This window comes from Cyclopterus lumpus, chromosome 11 (assembly GCF_009769545.1).
Source record: "Cyclopterus lumpus isolate fCycLum1 chromosome 11, fCycLum1.pri, whole genome shotgun sequence".
Classification (NCBI taxonomy): domain Eukaryota; kingdom Metazoa; phylum Chordata; class Actinopteri; order Perciformes; family Cyclopteridae; genus Cyclopterus; species Cyclopterus lumpus.
Window position 1 is genome coordinate 16602380 of NC_046976.1, and position 19263 is coordinate 16621642.

Genomic DNA, 19263 nt, shown 5'->3' on the forward strand with positions numbered 1-19263 from the left:
GATTTTTATTATATTTCTATTCTCCAAACTTAAAAAAAATAATTTAGTATATTTCATCAATCTCACGTATGTATCCACCTTATTGTTTTGTTCATCTAAAACTGCTCTTACTAGCACACTAAAAACTATACACTACACCAGCATATTGTTATGACTCATAATTAACACGTGTTTTACACTATAGCCTCGTTTCCATTTTTAATTAGACATTTTCTTTTCATACGTCCGACATAACAATGTGATCTGATCTCATTGTTTCATTGCAGATCAACCCAGAGCTTTAGCACGTCTGTATTGTTATCACACTCGCCACATAATCCCGTTTCTATTTAATTTTTTATGGCCAAATCGGTCGACTTCCGGCTGCGTTTGAAGGCCGTCAGCTTGATGCAACTTTCTCACTTTCAGAACAAGTCTGTTGAATATTTGTCTCGACCGGGCGGAGGAGGAGGAGGAGGAGGAGGAGGAAGAGGTCATTTCCACCGCGGGGCCACTGAAGGAAACAAGGAATCATTACAAGGTGGGTAAACGGTCCATACATTAGGTCACCTGTTCAAGTGATGCGCTCTAGATTTAATAAGTTACCCTCTGTGTTTCGGGGCGGGGGCAGAACTTTGCGTGGACCGCCTCGGGTTCAGTCCTGGAGCTTTTTACAGTAGCTTTCACACGACTCACGGTTCATTAGACACGACTCGGTTCAGGGAACCCGGATGAAGAACCCCCCCCCCCCCCCCCCCCCCCCCCCCCCTTTTTTTTTTGACGGGGGGACAATCGACACACTGCGGCATGTTAATAAGGATGGGACGTGTGGGTGTCGAAGTTTCCCTCACTCCTGTTTCACCGGTCATACCAGTTTAGCCCATAGCCCCCAGCCTACTGGTCCTGCAAAACTTTATGTCAGCTATAGACAAAAACAGCTTTTATTTCATCAACACAGTTTGTGAGTGCAGATCATTACATAATATCAGCCACCAGGATGTTCATCGCTATTTCTGTAGGAATTCTCAGCTCTGAACTCACTCGGGCATCAATAAATATGAATAATTGGATGTCAATAAAGAGAGAGAGAGAGTGTCCAAAGCGATGGAGCTCGTGAGTTTACCCGGACAGATTTTTTTAATACACTCAAAATGTTGCTCAATGAAGCCGCTCATCACCAATGGCGATACTCTGAGACTTAATTCTGACAACAGGGTTAAACATTGACAAAGTATTAGTACTCAAATTACCCATTTCTGATCATCACTGCGTGAAAACATAGTGTGAGCCTAAAATGGCAAACTTGAGCTATCCATGCAGGGGAGGAGGCGCATCTGATTACCGGTGATCCATGCTAAAGTGTGTGTTTTGATATTTATATCTTTACAACAACAGCAAAAGGTCATTTTTATGGATGTCAACCCCTTCTAACCTCTGCAGAGACCCAGTGTGCCACTTTATCGTCATGGCGACCATTGTGATGGAGAGCATCGGGCGAGTGTTCATCAGCCTGCAGCAGATCCGGGGGGTCCCCCGAATGCTGACCGAGGCCGCGCCTTCCATGCCCGGCACCGTGAGAGACAACGAGGTCCCTTACTACTTCAGGGAGCGCTACGTCTCCACCGGCTACCGACCGCTCAACCAAAAGTGGCGCTACTACTTCCTGTCTTTATTCCAGCGCCACAATGAGACCATCAACGTCTGGACTCACCTGTTGGCGTTTTTAATTCTCCTGGTCAAATTCCGGCAACTCGGCGAGACTGTGGACTTTGCCGGTGATCCTCATTCGTGGCCCCTGTTGATCCTCCTCCTGTCCTCCTTGACCTACTCGGCGTTCAGCGCGGTGGCTCACCTGCTGGGCGGCAAGTCTGAGCTGTGGCACTACTTCTTCTTCTTCCTGGACTACGTCGGGGTCGCGCAGTACCAGTACGGCAGCGCCATCGTTCACTTTTACTACGCTGTGGACGAGAGCCTGCACAGACACGTGCATGGGATCTTCATGCCCGCCGCCGCCGTCCTCAGCTGCCTGTCGTGCCTGGGCTGCTGCTACGGTAAGTACTGCAACCACAGCCTCCCGACGTGGGTGCGTAAGGTGTGCCAGGTGGTGCCCTCGGTGATCGCCTACACGTGGGACAGCAGTCCCGTGGTGAAAAGACTCGTGTCCTGGTCGTCAGGCGGCGGCGACGACCCGGCCATCGTCTACCACTTTTTCCAGGTCGGCTTCTTCCTCAGCTGCTCCTTCTTCTTCACCTTCCCCCTGCTGGAGCGCTGCTTCCCCGGACGGTGCAATTTCGTGGGACAGAGCCACCAGATGTTCCACGTGTTTCTGTCTTGCTGCACACTGTGCCAGATCCACGCGTCCCACCTCGACTACGTGGGCCGCAGGGAGCTGTACTCGCGTCTGCACGGGAGCGGCGAGGCCGCCGTGTTCGTGGGTCTGTACGCGGCTACTTTGGTCGTGTGCGTGCTGATCGACGCCGTCATGCTGAGGAAAGCCAAGCGGGTGCTCGACGTCGACGCCAAGTCCAAGTAGAATATTAGATGTTGTGTTGGAGCTATTTGCAAAAGCATTAATGTGCCTTTCGTTCCAGACTAACTGCTTTCATATGAAATGAGCTAATTGTACTGTTTATGCTGCTGGCTTGATTTACATGAGGGGATACACGATGGTAGGAGTTTGTATTTTGGTACCAATTTGTTTTAGAATTTGTGGAATCAATCACAGTGTCATGGATCAGCAAAGGGTGGTGCTTTTTCTCAAAAAGTGTTATTACATCTTACATATTACATGCCAGTATGTGGTCATCTATATGACCACGGGTGACATGCAATTCGGATCCGTTCAATTATCCGTTTTTTTAGGTTTTCAATTTTTTATTTTATCCTACAATACTGGAATTATATGTGTAATACCATCAGAAATGTGGAAATATATATTTTAATAGTCACTGACATTGAATAACTGTTTTGTTATTCATGCTGTTGGCACATTTCTCTCCAAACTATTGGACTTAAATTTGTTTTTCATAATTAAGGAAGGAACTGAAAGGAATTAAAAAAATAAGTGAACTTCACAATTGAACTTCATACACTAGTATCATTCTTACTCTATAGGGGGCCTGTCATCACAGTTGTGCCTTAGGAGACAATTGTTTCCACATTTATGTAACATATAGCCGAAAGTTGGTTCTGTAAAGGGTTCATACGTGCAGGTTAGAAATCTTTGATGAGATGCTTTCATTGGCAGATTGAAACTGTCAGTACTGTCATAGTACTTTTAGATATATTGATTCACAGACTTTAGACTGTTTTTTAATAAAGCTGGATATTTTTTTTATGAGAGATCTAATTTATTATAAAGTCTTAAAAATAGAAACGTCTTATTTTAGACATGACTATTCATGTGTAGACGGTTTTGTATTGCGTATATTTGGATGTCAGCAATCACTGTATTAATGTAAATCTTGATTGTGTCCTTTGAGGGAAAACTGAAAGTAGGTGTTACGTGAATGTACTAACTACAGATAATGGTACCATTATAATGTATGTCTTTGTGAGATAATAATGCGTACTACTGACCAAGATGTAAACACTGAGTTTCACAAACATCTCTTGGGGACTGAGCGGCAGAAATAATGTTTTTTTTTGCCACTGTGTAAAACTCTCTTGTCAAATGACTGAGAGTTTCCAGATGGATGGGAAGAAGCTTATCGGGAGAGCGTTGACCTTTGCACACTGTACGAGGAGCAATATATACATGTTATCTTCAATGTTATCTTTTAAAAATACAGCCTAATATGCACGCAGCCGCCGATTATAATATAGCGTTGATTGCCAAACTTTATTTTCATTGACTTAACAGGCAGAAACAAAAGTGAAATGCCACTTATATGGTCTGATCCAGGGGTCCACAACAATCTGAAGGTTCACAAAACATATACATACGTTTTTTTTTCATTTCTATCCAGTCAAATTCACAGACATCCCGCCTCCTTCTGATGCAAAAATAATGATTTGCCAAACAGCTGTACACTCAATCAGGAGAGAAAAGTAAATTCGGAGACGGTTGACGGTTTGTTCTTATAAACAGATGATAAAGTCTTGACCAAGTCTGTACAGGGAGTATCGTAGTCGAAGGGCGTCTGGCCCGAGCAGCAGCAAGATAAAGTATTTAGTGTTTGCCAAGTAGCTACTGACTTCTTTTTTGGTTTCCATGTAACTCAAGCTGAGCGCTAACAAAACTAGCTAGCTTCTATCAAGCAATTCAACATCCACTGATGCTAATAATGTACTAATGTTGTTCGGGAAGCGTTTAGTGAAGCTTTGAACTGTGTCGAAATAATTACTTATTGCTACATAGCAATATTTAGCGAGTTGGCTATGCAGAAATTCACAATATTCAAACGTGTGTGTGCTTGAACTGCCGCCATTTTTGTCCACATGTCCTCAGCCTACAAAACATAACTGTTGAACGTGTGATAGCATATGAATAAATCTGATTGTGGTTTACTGTCGTCTGCTGTAATTTTTTGTTTGTGTTTACAATAATGTATGTGCAGTAATAACAGACCAAACCAGCTGGTCATTGAGAAAGTAGAGGAGGGAAAAGTGGGTGGTCCTGTAACCAAGAGCCAATCAAAGCAGTGTATTTTGTTCTGGTCACACAACATAGTCTACATTATTTTATTTAGGAACTTTTGGACAATGTCTTTCTCAATTTCATTATTAGACTTATATTACCATCAAGGGCTCAGGTTATGCCAGATCCAAGTGCATATACAGTTGCGGTTAAGTGTCTGTTTCTGCTGTAAATAAGAACAAGTTACCAAATGTCTATAGTCATATAGTGCCCCCTCCTGGCGGACATGGAAACCTGCATGCCACAGCAGAATACAGCTAAATTAGGCATTGGAAAACTGGTTTTAAAAGGGCAGGCTTTTTCCAAAAATACTGGCAGGTGAGAAACCAATCAAACAACCGTTGATTACAACAAATGCACAATTTAATTCAATTTAATTTATTTCGTATTGGCCCAAAATCACAATTTGCCTCAGAGGGCTTCACAATCTGTACACACACGACTTCCTCTGATTCCTGTGAGCAGAGACCCTCTAAATCAGGCTATTATTTTTTTAATGATCATATTAAAACTGCAAGTCAGCATGTGTTTTATTGTACAATGAGATAAGTTACTGTTCTATTAATATAGATATGACCACACTGACTTTGTATCAATCAAATCTGTGGTCTTGGGACTGCATTATTTTTCCACTGTGGAATCTCGATGGTTCAGGTGAAAAAAAAATGATGTGAAAAGAGAAACAGTCCAAAATCATGAAACATCTTAAATTAATGGCCCGGCTGATGCGCCCCGCCCCCCCTCCTCTCTACCTCCTTCTGTTTCATGGATTGGAGTTCCATTCATACATTGTCATATTCATGTAATGCGTTTATTTGCTATATTGGGCTATACAAAATAAACTGAATTGAATTGAATGTATGAATGGAACTCAAATCAATGAAACAGAGGGGGGGGGGGGCGCATCAGCAGGGCCAACGCGGGAGGCCGGCTCACCAAGCAGCAGACACCGCCAGGTCCAAAAAAAACATGCTACAAAAGAAATTCATTTAACCTTCCTCCTGTGTTAGCTTTCTGTTACCATCTCTTATGTTAACGGTTCGGTTTTGACCCGTGTCTTAAATCAGCTGTAAAATACACTAAAAACAATTATCTATCATACAATTTGTTTCTCATCTCTTGGTTACCTTGTTAGGCTTCCTTATCCATGAAAATATTGGTTTTAATATTTTTGGTGTGGGCCTCTGGGCCTTTTCTTTGTCAGTATACCCCTCGATTTCAATTTAAAAAATGGTAAAATGAACCTCAAGAGAATCATATAACGTCACCTCCCATGCCAAGTGAGGTTTTTTTCCCAGTGCCACCTTCATAGACCTCAAAATCACAGAGGATTCCAGAGGAAGTGCAACGGGCCCAAATTTTCAATCCCCAAGGATGGGGCTTGCTCTTGACATACTGCCTTATTGGGCTGTGTCTTCCTCTGAAAGACACCATTTGCTCATCAATAGAGTTGTGCTCTTCTGGGGTGATCTCAAGGCATTGTTTGCGAAACATATCAAGCCATGGACGGATCTTCCAGCACTTATCCTCTTCGTGCCTGTTTGACAAATCGGTGTTATCAGTGAAGTGTAGAGATGCCAGCAGGGTCTGAAAACGGTTGCGTGACATGTTGTCAGCCACCATGGCACACCCTGTGTCATTTTCCCAGTAAGCATGATTTCCCGGCAGTTGGCAAAGACCCATGCGCAGGTAGATGCCGATCAATATTTCCAGCTCTTTAACAGTGGTGTTAACATTCCTGTGACATGCAGATTGTTGTACACTGTACAAATTAGTTTGCTCCTTCAGTAACTCAATAATTTCTTCCGTTACAAACTTCCTGAAATACTCCAGGGGAGTGTGAAGATTGTCTGGAGGTGTGACACTCTGTCCTTTGAATGTGCACTCAGGGGCTTCAAAAGGTGTATTTCTCCAAGAAAACAGTTTTTTTCCTCGAGCAGTTGTATTTTGCTGCCTAGGGTTCACCTTTGGTCGAGGTACTTCTTCTAAATCACTTGGTTCACAACAGTCTGAATCAGCAGACTCACTTGACTCATCATTCTCCAAAAAAAATGGCATTGAAATATGACTCTTTATTTTATTTACTGATAGGTAAAAATAGATTCCTCATACATTGTATTAATCATTTAATTAATACATGATGTTCAATTATATTCAATTGAACAATATAAAATATATTAGCTAAATATCATTGAATCAGCTAAATTTACTGAGCAGATCATAATTATTTTTCTTATTGTGACATATATGTCACATCAGGTTTTTTTATTTTTTTTTAGGTTAAATTCCCGATGTGACGTATGTGTCACAACGATATTTATCTGATTTGTTTTATACCAGTTTGTTCAAGAAATGTGTTCACAAAAGGTTCAATATAATAAAGGACATGTTATGTAAGCATTAGAATTCTGAAATTGGGTGAATCTTACCTTTAGCAATGAAAACAATTTTTTTTTACATTAGCTTCTTCTGTCAGATGTGTCACAACCTGGGGCTGCCATCTTGGAAATGTTTTTGTGGGAACTCAAAATCACATGACCTTGTCACATGACCCACAAAGATGTTCCGTATGTGTCACTTAGGGACTTAATGAGTTCAAATCAAGGATAAAGCTGTATAAGGAACTTTCCAGAACATTTAAAGGATGCGTGACACCTGTGTCACCGTGGGTCCTTATGGTAACATCTATGGTGTTAGGGTCAATTTCGACCCATATATATTTACTTCAAGAAAAAGGCTAAAAAGTATTTTTTTCAGCAATAGAACTTTAATACAAACACAAAATAAAGAGCAGAACAAGTCATAACACAAAATATAGATTTGCAAGGTCAAACAAACAACAACCAATCAAGCAAATCAAACCAATATAAATCAATTATTAGTTCCAAAGAACTTGGATGTGTATGTGTGTGTGTTTAGATGCATGTGTGGCAAAAAGTGACACTTTTAGTGTGTTCTTTGCAGAGATATTTCCTGCAGTTGAAGCACAATACGTTTGTCTTTCTGTCCTTACTGCTTGGGCAGACCTGGCACCTCTTTCTCTTAGAATCAGGTGGCCTGAGTGGGGTTGTGGCTGTGGCTGTTCTGGTTGGTGTTGAGGGAGGGCTGGCTGAGGAGGATGCTCTTTGTGTTGCTGATGGTGTGGACGGAGTGCTAGGTGAGCTCTGCAGCTGTCTGACCAAGGCTGCAGCATCTGGGCCTCGGGGCACCCGTTCCCTTCGCTCAATGTGTGGATTGACAAGGGAATTTCCAAGCTCCTCAAGAAACATTCTCCGCTTGCTATTTTTGGTTGAGTTCCACCCTTGGTGGATGTGGGTCCACAACACAAATGCATTACATGCAGACACATCGAGGATGTTGTAAAACACAACCATTGGCCATCTCCTGGTCATTCGCTGGCAAGTGTAGGTGGCAGTCAGCTTGTCCAGGGTGTCCACTCCTTTGTTTTTGTTATAGTCGAGGATGATTGTGGGCTTTTTGTCACTTCTTGATGACACAGCTGCATCTTTGTGAAGAGTAGACATAAGTATCACATTCCGGGTTTTTTTGGACAATATGAGACAACAGTGGTGATGTCTGTAAAAGCAAACTTTGCAGAAAGTGGAGCCCTGTCCTTCACCTGCAAGATTTCAACAGGCAGCTCAGGTTTATTTTTCTTCACTGTGCCCACCATGGTAAGTTTCCTCCTGAGAAGTTCTTGTCCAAGGTCATAGCTGGTAAAGAAATTGTCACAAGTGATATTGTGACCCTGCAGTCCAGTAGTCATATCGAGAACCACACGTTTTCCTTGGTTTTTCTCAGGGATGCCACTCGCAGCTTTGCCTGTGTAAATCTGTAGATTCCAGGCGTAGCTGGTTTTTGCATCACAGGCTGCCCAGATTTTTATGCCGTACTTCCCTGGTTTACTGGGTATGTATTGCCGGAAGGGGCATTTTCCTCGGAAAGGGACAAGACGTTCATCCACTGTCACCTCTGGCCCTGGATTGAACATCAGTGGAAGGAGCTGCACCCATCTGTCCCAGACATCCCTGATGGGGGCAAGCTTGTCGGATCTTGCTCTGGTGTCTCTGTTGTCAAATCTGAGGACTCTTGATATCATCTGAAAGGTCTGAAGTGACATTGTTGCCCGGAAAATATTTCTGCCTGTTGATGCGTCCCAGAGACTTTCTGGATAACAATGCAAAATGAGAATCCCCTAAAGCTCACATGATTGGGAGAGGAGCTGGCTGTCACTGTGTTGGCTGACAGTGCACTTATGATTTCAGTTTTGGCTCTAATTATTGCTTTATAATCTTATTTTTATAACCGGGTCGAAAACCGACCCTAACAACACAAAGGTCATAATTTCAACCAGAGCATTTTATAATTTAGTGAAACAAAATGTTTTTGTTTTATTTTGTTGAAATAGAGGTTCCTGACAAAGTCATAAAGCCTTGATGCAAATAAACCAATTTATGTGGTTCTTTTATGCATTTAAAACCTAAAACGGGTCGGTGCCGACCCTAACACAAGAGGAAGATTAAGATGTTTCATGATTTTGGACTGTTTCTCTTTTCACGCTGTTCATTCTGTACACATGACATCTATTGCATCTGTCCATCAGGGGAAAGGGATCCTCCTCTGTTGCTCTCCTGAAGGTTTCTTCCCTTTTTTCCCTGTGAAAGGTTATTTTTGGGGAGTTTTTCCTGATCCGATGTGAGGTCAAAGGTCAGGGATGTGTATGTGTACAGATTGTAAAGCCCTCTGAGACAAATTTGAAATGTGTTGTATTGGGCTATATAAAATAAACTGAATTGAATTTAAGGAAGTCTAGTTTAGACAGTAGGTGGCGCTGTGACAATGTGAACATATACATGTATCATGTGTCTCTACATGTGTCAAGGTGGAGGAACTCCACAGGTCTGTGACCAAATTTGTGGTCTTGGGACTGCATTATTTTTCCACTGTGGAATCTCGATGGTTCAGGTGAAAAAAAAAGAAAATAAAGTGATGTGAAAAGAGAAACAGTCCATAATCATGAAACATCTTAAATGAATTTCTTTTGTAGCATGTTTGTCTAAACCAGGGGTGGGCAAACCTTTTGGCTCAGGGGCCACAATGAGGGTCCATTGGACCTGGCGGTGTCTGATGCCTGGTGAACCGGCCTCCCGCGTTGGCCCGGGTGATGCGCCCCGCCCAACCCTCCTCTCCACCTCCTTCTGTTTCATGGATTGGAGTTCCATTCATAAATTGTCATATTCATGTAATGCGTTTATTTGGTATATTGGGCTATACAAAATAAACTGAATTGAATTGAATGTATGAATGGAACTCAAATCCATGAAACAAAAGGAGGTGGAGAGGAGGGGGGGGGGGGGGGGGGGGGAGGCGGGGGCGCATCAGCAGGGCCAACGCGGGAGGCCGGCTCACCAAGCAGCAGACACCGCCAGGTCCAAAAAAAACATGCTACAAAAGAAATTAATTTAAGATGTTTCATGATTTTGGACTGTTTCTCTTTTCACGCTGTTCATTCTGTACACATGACATCTATTGCATCTGTCCATCCGGGGAGAGGGATCCTCCTCTGTTGCTCTCCTGAAGGTTTCTTCCCTTTTTTCCCTGTGAAAGGTTATTTTTGGGGAGTTTTTCTGATCCGATGTGAGGTCAAAGGTCAGGGATGTGTATGTGTACAGATTGTAAAGCCCTCTGAGGCAAATTTGTAATTTGTTATATTGGGCTATACAACATAAACTGAATTGAATTGAATGTATGAATGGAACTCACGTCCATGAAACAGAAGGAGGTGGAGAGGAGGGGGGAAGGGGGGGCGCATCAGCAGGGCCAACGCGGGAGGCCGGCTCACCAAGCAGCAGACCCCGCCAGGTCCAATGGACCCTCATTGTGGCCCCTGATCCAAAAGGTTTGCCCACCCCTGGTTTAGACAAACATGCTACAAAAGAAATTCATTCAAGATGTTTCATGATTTTGGACTGTTTCTCTTTTCACGCTGTTCATCTGGTCACATGACATCTATTGAATCTGTCCATCCGGGGAGAGGGATCCTCCTCTGTTGCTATCCTGAAGGTTTCTTCCCTTTTTTCCCTGTGAAAGGTTATTTTTGGGGAGTTTTTCCTGATCCGATGTGAGGTCAAAGGTCAGGGATGTGTATGTGTACAGATTGTAAAGCCCTCTGAGGCAAATTTGTAATTCGTGATATTGGGCTATATAATAAACTGAACTAGAACGGGCACTCGGTAGAGCGTATACCTTCGCCGCAGCCACTTTTTGGTACTTGGCATGAGAGTGTGGGGAACAGTAAATTGATGTAACTTGATACCAGATATTGTGGTAAACATCACAAAAGAATTATGGCCTTGATTTATGCATTTTGCAAGGTTGTGACCCCCCCTGACCTTCGACCCTCAACCGCTAAGAAGGGTTATGACGTCATTGTATCATGTCGTATATCACAAGATCGGGCATTGAATTCTGAACATTTTGGCATTAGTTGCATGCCAATTGGATAAAAATTTACCGCGTTATGATAAAAATACAATTTTGACCTTTTCATGACCTTGACCTTTGACCCGATCGCTCGCAAAATCTAATCAAATGGTCCCCGGATAACAGCCAATCATCCCACCAAATTTCATGCGATTCGGTTTAATACTTTTTGAGTTATGCGAATAACAGACATATTTACAAATAAATACACAGCGATCAAAACATAACCTCCGCAAAAGTATTTTGCGAAGGTAATAAGAGGTAATCGTCCTTCTTAGACATACGTATTGCATCCAGATTAAAAAAATTCTGAATAAATCCGTCTCCAAGAAATATAATGCAGGAAAACGAAACCCTAAATGTGTTTGTTATGTCTATTAGTTTTATTTTTACATTAAATAACATATACATCTTAAAAATATGTACATAAAACATGCAAAAAATACGTCCGACCCCATCTTCCTGTGTCCCGTCGGCGCCCCGGCCGACCCCATCTCCCCGTGTCCCGTCGGTGCCCCGGCCGACCCCAGCTCCTCGTGTCCCGTCGGCCGACCCCAATGGAATAGAATGGAACTCCAATCCATGAAACAAAAGGAGGTAGAGAGGAGGGGGGGTGGGGCGCATCAGCCGGGCCATTCATTTAAGATGTTTCATGATTATGGACTGTTTCTCTTTTCACATCATTTTTTTTTCACCTGAACCATCGAGATTCCACAGTGGAAAAATAATGCAGTCCCAAGACCACAAATTTGGTCACAGACTTTTGTCAAATTAGGCGTCTTTGCCAATAAATAGACATAAATAACATTCAATATTTTTACACACAACAGAAGCATCACTGCACATGCCATCGCAGGCTTAAACGTGGTTATGATGCAATCATCCTCCTCCATTTTTTTGGGAGACCTGCACACAGGGGAAAACCCAACATGATTAAGGCAAGGCAAGGTTCTCTCTTAAAGTCTTCAGCCTTGTTCATACTCAAACTTCAGGGCCATCTCCCGTCTAAAGTCTTGTGAAGCCAAGATGACCCTCCTTTTCAACCCTTATTGATCACACACGGTGATCAATAAGGTGCGTTTACCTGGAGTTGTCTAGTTTCTGCTGGTCCAGAATCCTCTGCTGGGCCTCCCAGCGTTCCTTCTCTTCCTCGTGCTGGCGACGTCTGTCCTCCAGCTCTCTGTGCTGGGCCTCCAAGTTCTTTTTCATTTGCTCCTGACGCCTCTGGAGCTGCAGGGACACGGACACGTGGTCAAGAGGTTAACCAAGCATCAATAAAAAAGGAAAAACACTCAAAAGGATAGAAAAAAAAGAAAATGATTAATTTACTTCAGCCTCAGAGTCTCTGAGCTTCTGCAGCTTCTCTTTGACCTTCATCTCAAAGACTTGTTCCATTTCGGCCGACGGGACACGGGGAGTTGGGGTCGGCCGGGGCGCCGACGGGACACGAGGAGTTGGGGTCGGCCGGGGCGCCGACGGGACACGGGGAGATGGGGTCGGCCGGGGCGCCGACCCCATTGTATGTTTTTTTAAAAGTACAGCTGATGATGACTTGGCAGAATAACTTCAGACGTGTAACAGTTGTAGGTTCTATGCGTTTCACCTTTATTCAGAAACAGAGGTTCACATCACCATATTAACGAGGCGTAAGCGCCACAACTGAGCACGATGCACGTCCGAAGATTAGACAAGTGTGGTTGAAATCAAAATCAAGGGATAGTTGGGAGGTGGGTGTGGTGTTTTTCTTCATGTATGTTAAGAATGTTTAATGTATTTTTTGCATGTTTTATGTACATATTTTTAAGATGTTATTTAATGTAAAAATAAAACTAATAGACATAACAAACACATTTAGGGTTTCGTTTTCCTGCATTAACAACAGCATTAAAGTAAAACGTGTACTGTCAAAATAAATTGACGTGTATATAGCACTTAATAAACACTGCACTAATATTCATCAAACTTTTAAAGGAAATATATTACTTATGCCCTCCATTGAGAAAGCTCCCACTCATATGCTGTTGCTAATGCAGGTTTTGCTTTACCTCCCATGTAGCCTCAAAAAGCAAAAGGCACTGGTAATGGTACTCCTGGTTTACTGGGATGGGGTTTGATTCCCTGCAGTGTCCTGCTACTTTTTTGGCATGAACATGGAAGGCCATAATATTTTCCTTGTCACTGTTTCTGAAAATAACCTGTACATAGATTTATTCAGATATTCAGAAGTTTGGTTCTAGAAGAACAGAAGACGTGTGCGCCATTGTTGTTGGTGTCTCTGGAGTTATTGAACAAACGGTTGCCCACGGTTTCAGAGTTAACGAGCAGCACCCAAAGTCGGCCGACCATCGTCCTGCTCTCCTGCAACTCAGAAGAAACGCTGCCCCCGAAGACCCTCAGAGCCACAACCAGATGTGCATTCTGAACAACTGTGGACTCGGATGAGGTGTGTTGAGACTGACATGTTTGGAATGCAATGTTCTTCAGTGTTTTGCAGCGCTCCCTTGTTTAAATGAAAAACAACATGTATCACTGGTAATCGGTAGTGTGCAGTGTATCTAACATGTATGCTGTTTATTAGTCCAATAAGTTGGCATAGTATTTGATTGATTCTACTGTTTTGGTATTTGTATGTATTTTGGTACCGTTTGGTAGAGACCTGTATTTCTAGAACTGTGGTGTCTGTTGACTCTTTTTGTTGTTTTAACTACCTCAAATAAATAAATAATGCTAATCATTTTCCCTTCATTTTTCCCTGACAGAGGACTTTAAGGGGTGAATAGTAACATGACCGGAGCGCTAAAGTTGCCAAAAGAATAAATGACAAAGCTCTTATTTGAGTTCTATTTTTTAAAAATGCGATCACTTTCTGCCTTTCAGGTCTGCAGCTATGCTTAATTTCCTGCACAGCAAAGAACTTGAAGGTAGACTACACACACCTTTGCCTCACACATTGTACAAGCTTGCTATGCTATTTATGTTCTATATTTAATCAGAATTGCGTGTTGTTGCAGGTTTAGATCACCTGACAACGATGTCAAAGCTCGTGTCCACATATAAACAAAAAACTATGGCCTTAAAGAATCCAGCTCGTGCCACGTGGACGATTGGAGACCTTCATGACACCATTTACAGTGACGAGGACAACGTGGTGGATGGGTGGAACAAATTCTACCTTCCAGAAATAGTCAACATGCAGGTTCTGGGTGTGGTGAAGGGGACTTCGTGTCCGTGTGACCAGCTGGTTCTGATGACCTGCGAGGACACAATGGTGTACGGCTACGATGGAGAGGAGCTGCACCTGGTGGCTTCAAGCATAAATCAGCTGAGTGACAAGGGGCTAAAGTATCCAGCAGCCGAGTCCTATGACAAAGGGAAGCCCTTCCAAAAAATGGTACGAAGTTACAGTTAATTTGCTATGAACAAGCAGGGCTTTGTGATTGATCACCTGTAGGTGCTGACGATGTCTAATTTGAGTTGTCTTTTGTGTGCAGAGCAACAAGGACTGGGATACAGTGAAGAAGGGTCCCGTGGGGCAACATTTGAACCAAAAGCATCACAAACTGGTGATAGGACAAAAGTCCAGATTCTTGGAGAATCTCAGATCCATCAGACGCAACACAGGTTGGTATTTTTGTCTTTGCTGCAGGGTAAAGATTAAGCTCATACTTTTCTCTGCTCTGGATGTGTTGATATCCTACATCAAGCTTAAAAAAAACCTTCATGCTCATGATGATCTGCTATTAAGTAACCCTGAGGTGTCTCTCACTGGAGTTGTTGAAGTCAAAAACCTTAAGTTTATAGCCAGGCCATGAAATCAACTCTTCCAAGTCAGAGTCTGTAACCCCTTGACCTTCATCCGGCTTTGCCCCTTTTCGATGGTGACCTTTGTAGCGCGTCACTGCCCGGATGTCTGGTCACTTGTTCCATCATTGGTGACTGTGTTCATTTCTGTTTCACACTGTTCGGTATTGAGTCTTTTAATTGGTTTCTTTTCTCTCCTCTCTCAGGTCCCGCCCACTCGGAAGGAACGCACTGACGATTTTTGTTTTGGCTGGTGTTTAATATTGATTGGTCACTTATTGATAAGGTGATCACATGTATCTGATTTAATATGATGTATCTATTACTAATGGCATTACATTCATGCTTTTATTATCATTATTAGTAGACTGTATCTACTGCTGCTGTTATAAGTAGTCATCATTTTTCTGATTATATATATTTTTGACTAAAAAAAATAAATTAGATAAAATAAAATGGAGAGGCTGTAACTCAGTGGTCGTCCCGTAACCACAAGGTAGCTGGTTCGATCCCCGCTCTCCCCCATAGTTGCATGTTGAAGTGTCCTTGAGCAAGGCACTGAACCCCCAGTTGCTCTCCGGGCGCTTCACTGCTCCTTAATAATTAAGAATGGGTCCAATGCACGAGGATCAATAAGTGTACATTTATTTTGGATTTCATTTAATTATTGATATAGAGGTTGAACAACAATTGAAGGACTACCTCTTAATTCCTTTATTTTTTATTTCTCAGATCATTTCGTGATCTATTGTATATTTTGTTAATAATGTGAATTAAGGTGATAATGGCATTACCATTTCAAACATTTATTTCCAATAGTTGAATATAGGACTAATATTTGTTTCTTATCACAAATTCTGTGACAATAATACAGTTTTTTCTTATATGAGCACTTTAATTATGTCTTCTTTGCCCAATAAAAGTATTTTTGTAAACCCTTGAACTGCAGAAAACCTTTTATTCTTCTTCTTATTCTAATTGAACTCTGACAAACCACAACATATGAGGACGTTGATTTTAGACTGAATTATTGATTACTCAAAAGAACTTGTGGCAGCAACATTTTACCTGACCAGGTGTTAAGTCTTTTTAAGCTAAAATGACGAATATCTGTGTTTGTTCTTGCAAGAAGAGGCTCTGTAAGTGAGCGCTGAAGATTGAATGTAGCACAGCGTCATAAATACAGTTTACAGGGGTGGAATGTTCTGCTTTGACATGTACAAACAAAGGAGTACTTATTGGTGTGATCACAAGACATATAGATACATGTACCCTGCAAGGAGGGCTTAGTCAGCGTGGTCAGCACACACACACACACACACACACACACACGCACACGCCAATAGGTGTGACCCATAAGCACAAGTCCTTTTTTCATAAAATGGACTTGCATGTTATTTAGACAGCTGCTGCATAAACCACAAGTCTCACAATACAGTCCTTAATAGTTTCACTCATTAACAAACTTCACTGCATTAGTTGACCTAGATCAAAATTCACATTACAAGCTTCACATGGCACATCGCTAATTTCCCTTCAAGTGAGTCATTGTTGTGTCGTGTGTTATTTCAGGCTGACGAAGAGCAAAGACGCAGGTCAGTCACAGTCATTACCAAACAGTATTCAGTTAGTTGCAGTTAAAAAAGGGATTATAAAACTATTAAATTAGTTTTTGATAATAATGGTGGCAGTTAATGCATTGTTGGAAAAGTTTTTAACCAAATTGAAAGTGATTACTTTGCTTATAAGTTGGTTTTATATAATAGTAATCATAAAGCAAGAAATCTGTTAATTGAGTAATGTGTAGTTTAGTAGTAGTTGTACTTTATCAATAACAGATGAGTAGCCAACTTATTTATTTAATTATTAGTTTTTTAAGTACAACCGTATTATTGCATTCTGCTTTAAAACCCTCTAAAAACATTTTATATTTATTATTTCAGAGAAGAATTTCTGATAGAGAAATACCCTTTCAGAAGGAACGCCTTCTTGCTTATCAATAAAATGGTGGAGCTGATGAGCCAAGCTCCAGGTGATGTCACAGCTTTAGTGGATGAGGTATGTCTGATGAATGAAATGTACGGCTTTCTGGACCCAATGCCTCTCAAAATAGAACATTATATCTCTTTGAATGTGTTTTGACTCCACAGATTCTTCACAGCATCTTCTTTTTGGGAAAAATCCACAATCCACCATTTTCTCCAGAAAGTATTCTGAATGACGACCAGATGTTGAATGAATTGGAGGACCTCTTCCCTCGGCCTTTTGACCTCTGTTCCTCTCAGCTACCAATGCGGAGTCCGTTTTCATGTGTGCTAGACATGGTAGGATAATAGTTTGTCAAAAGATGATTCAATTCGTCTTTGTAAAGCTGCATATCATTTCTACGTCACCTGGACATGTTAATATATTACAGTTTACAATGACTGCACATCATGCATTTCACAAACTAAGCATGGCTCTTAGTAAAATACATGCATTGATAACATTTGTGATTGCTTGCAGGTTATCCACCTGACTGGACGAGAGAACGAATTCGAAATCATAGATGGCCTGCGCGCGCTCATCAGTGAGCTGGACCTCAGTGAGGATCTGGTCTCCTCCACCATCTGTGTCTCTCACAGAACCGATATTAATGGTCCAGTCAAGTACTATGGAGTCTCCATGTCCGCTCCTGGCCGTCTTCCTAGGAAAATCATGATTGCTGCGTCCTGTATTGGCACCTGGGACAGGTATGTAGCCGGTGCAGTGATGACCTACTTTCCCTCAAAGAAGAAAGACTTTGATGGAACTATCCAACTTCCAAAGCGTGTCAGGTGCCAGGCGTTTAACCTCCGGAAGAAGGAAGAAAAGCCTCCTTGTGGATCATGTGGCAATTTGTTTGGTTTGACACCATGTGAAAAGAAGGAGTGGGTATATGGCAATTGTGCCGAAGTTGAAAGTTTGAGCAACTTGTTTAAATATGTGGATGACGTCAAAGTGAGAGCGCGACCAGCATCTAGGATGTACTCGGATGGGGTAATGCTTCTGCTTGAAAGGCATGTGAAGAAAGAGCTCACTAACTGGCTTAATCATCGGGAATTTACGTGGAGCAATACTTTCTACACCCCTCAATGTCTCTGATCTTAAAAGGAGACATGATTGAATAGCCTATTAAATAGTGAAGTAGGCCCACAACTCCTGTGATCTTTTATTATGACGTGAACAACAATTATTTTTAATGTGATTCTTTATCAGTAAAACGCCAATCATATCCTTGTGATCATATAGGCACTGAAATTCCCACGTGGGGCCGATCAGAACAGACGCTTCAAAAACGCTCCCTGACAACAGCTGATCAGCCTGTGGAGAGGGGGTGCGCGCGCAACCAGGCGATCAAACGTAAATATCGGGGGGGCTGGGGGATGTGTCAATGCAGACATCGATCACTTCTTAATCTTCCTCGTAATTAACTATCAATAATATCAATTTATGTTCCAACCACATCTGCCAGCATAAAAACAGGAAGTAAAGTAAAGTAGTAAAGCCCGCCCCTCGCTTCATTTGATTGGCTGCCGAGCGCTGAAAAGTTGAGGAATATTTTATCTTTTATATACACACCAGTACTACAGGGAAACAGTGTTTTTACATTGTATCGTTTTTATCAACGCTTATTGTTAATTATCCGGCTGCTTATAAGAAATAAAGACATGCATGCATTCATGGCTGTCAACTGTCTGAATGCAAAGCAGGCAGAAGATATAAAAGTTCATGTATTGATCCTGTCAATGGCATTAAAATCCCAAAGATTGTTCATTTGTTTTGGTTTTATTGACTGCGACCTCATCTAAAGAAGTGATTCTTTGACAACAACATGGCATATATAAATATACCCTCTATAGACTCTAACTTAGTTTAGAGTCTAGAGGATCATTAAAATCACCAGAAGAAGAACATCTTAACGACCCGCTTCAGGACACCATCAAGGACCAGGGTATCTCCTAAACCCTCGGCCTCTGGCTCAGGCCTCTGCTTGAAAATGAATCGAGTGTTTCGCTGCAACTTCAGGTCTGAACAATCCTCATCACAATAAAGGTAAACCTTGTGAGGGTTCTGCGGAGGTGTAAGCATCAGTATGTATTTTACTCAACCGGGACACTATTAACACTATTTGTAAATATTAAAACAAACATACATAATCTTATGATGTTTCAGTTGGAGTATTATTGGAGTGTAGGGCACTGTGAAGAGCATCTGGCATGTGTGCCCTCTCTTGTTCTATTACTGGCACACCTTACATATTTGCATTCAAACAAAAGCTCACTGGGCTTCCCCTTGAAAGATGTGAGTATGATTCAGATAAAGTGCACATAGCCAAGTTA

The 19263-nt window shown here is 42.0% G+C and overlaps 2 protein-coding genes across 2 annotated transcripts; both read left to right on the forward strand.

Annotated features, from left to right (window-relative positions):
• The first annotated feature begins 307 nt into the window (after nucleotides 1–307).
• Nucleotides 308–4489, forward strand: paqr7a (progestin and adipoQ receptor family member VII, a). Its single transcript, XM_034545589.1, has 2 exons — nucleotides 308–520; nucleotides 1420–4489. The coding sequence occupies exon 2, from the start codon at nucleotides 1445–1447 to the stop codon at nucleotides 2510–2512; it is 1068 nt and encodes a 355-aa protein (XP_034401480.1). The 5' UTR covers nucleotides 308–520; nucleotides 1420–1444; the 3' UTR covers nucleotides 2513–4489.
• Nucleotides 4490–16427: 11938 nt separating this feature from the next.
• On the forward strand, nucleotides 16428–18255 carry LOC117739279. The gene is made up of 4 exons (XM_034545591.1): nucleotides 16428–16497; nucleotides 16846–16960; nucleotides 17053–17226; nucleotides 17408–18255. The coding sequence occupies exons 2-4, from the start codon at nucleotides 16907–16909 to the stop codon at nucleotides 18023–18025; spliced, it is 846 nt and encodes a 281-aa protein (XP_034401482.1). The 5' UTR covers nucleotides 16428–16497; nucleotides 16846–16906; the 3' UTR covers nucleotides 18026–18255.
• The last annotated feature ends 1008 nt before the right edge of the window (nucleotides 18256–19263 follow it).

Bases quoted from the DNA above. Each gene is read 5' to 3' on its own strand.
- LOC117739279 (XM_034545591.1), top strand. From the start codon at position 16,907: ATGGTGGAGCTGATGAGCCAAGCTCCAGGTGATGTCACAGCTTTAGTG. The intron at 16,961-17,052 runs GTATGTCTGATG...TTGACTCCACAG, and splicing joins TCACAGCTTTAGTGGATGAG to ATTCTTCACAGCATCTTCTT. The intron at 17,227-17,407 runs GTAGGATAATAG...GATTGCTTGCAG, and splicing joins TTTCATGTGTGCTAGACATG to GTTATCCACCTGACTGGACG.
- paqr7a (XM_034545589.1), top strand. From the start codon at position 1,445: ATGGCGACCATTGTGATGGAGAGCATCGGGCGAGTGTTCATCAGCCTG.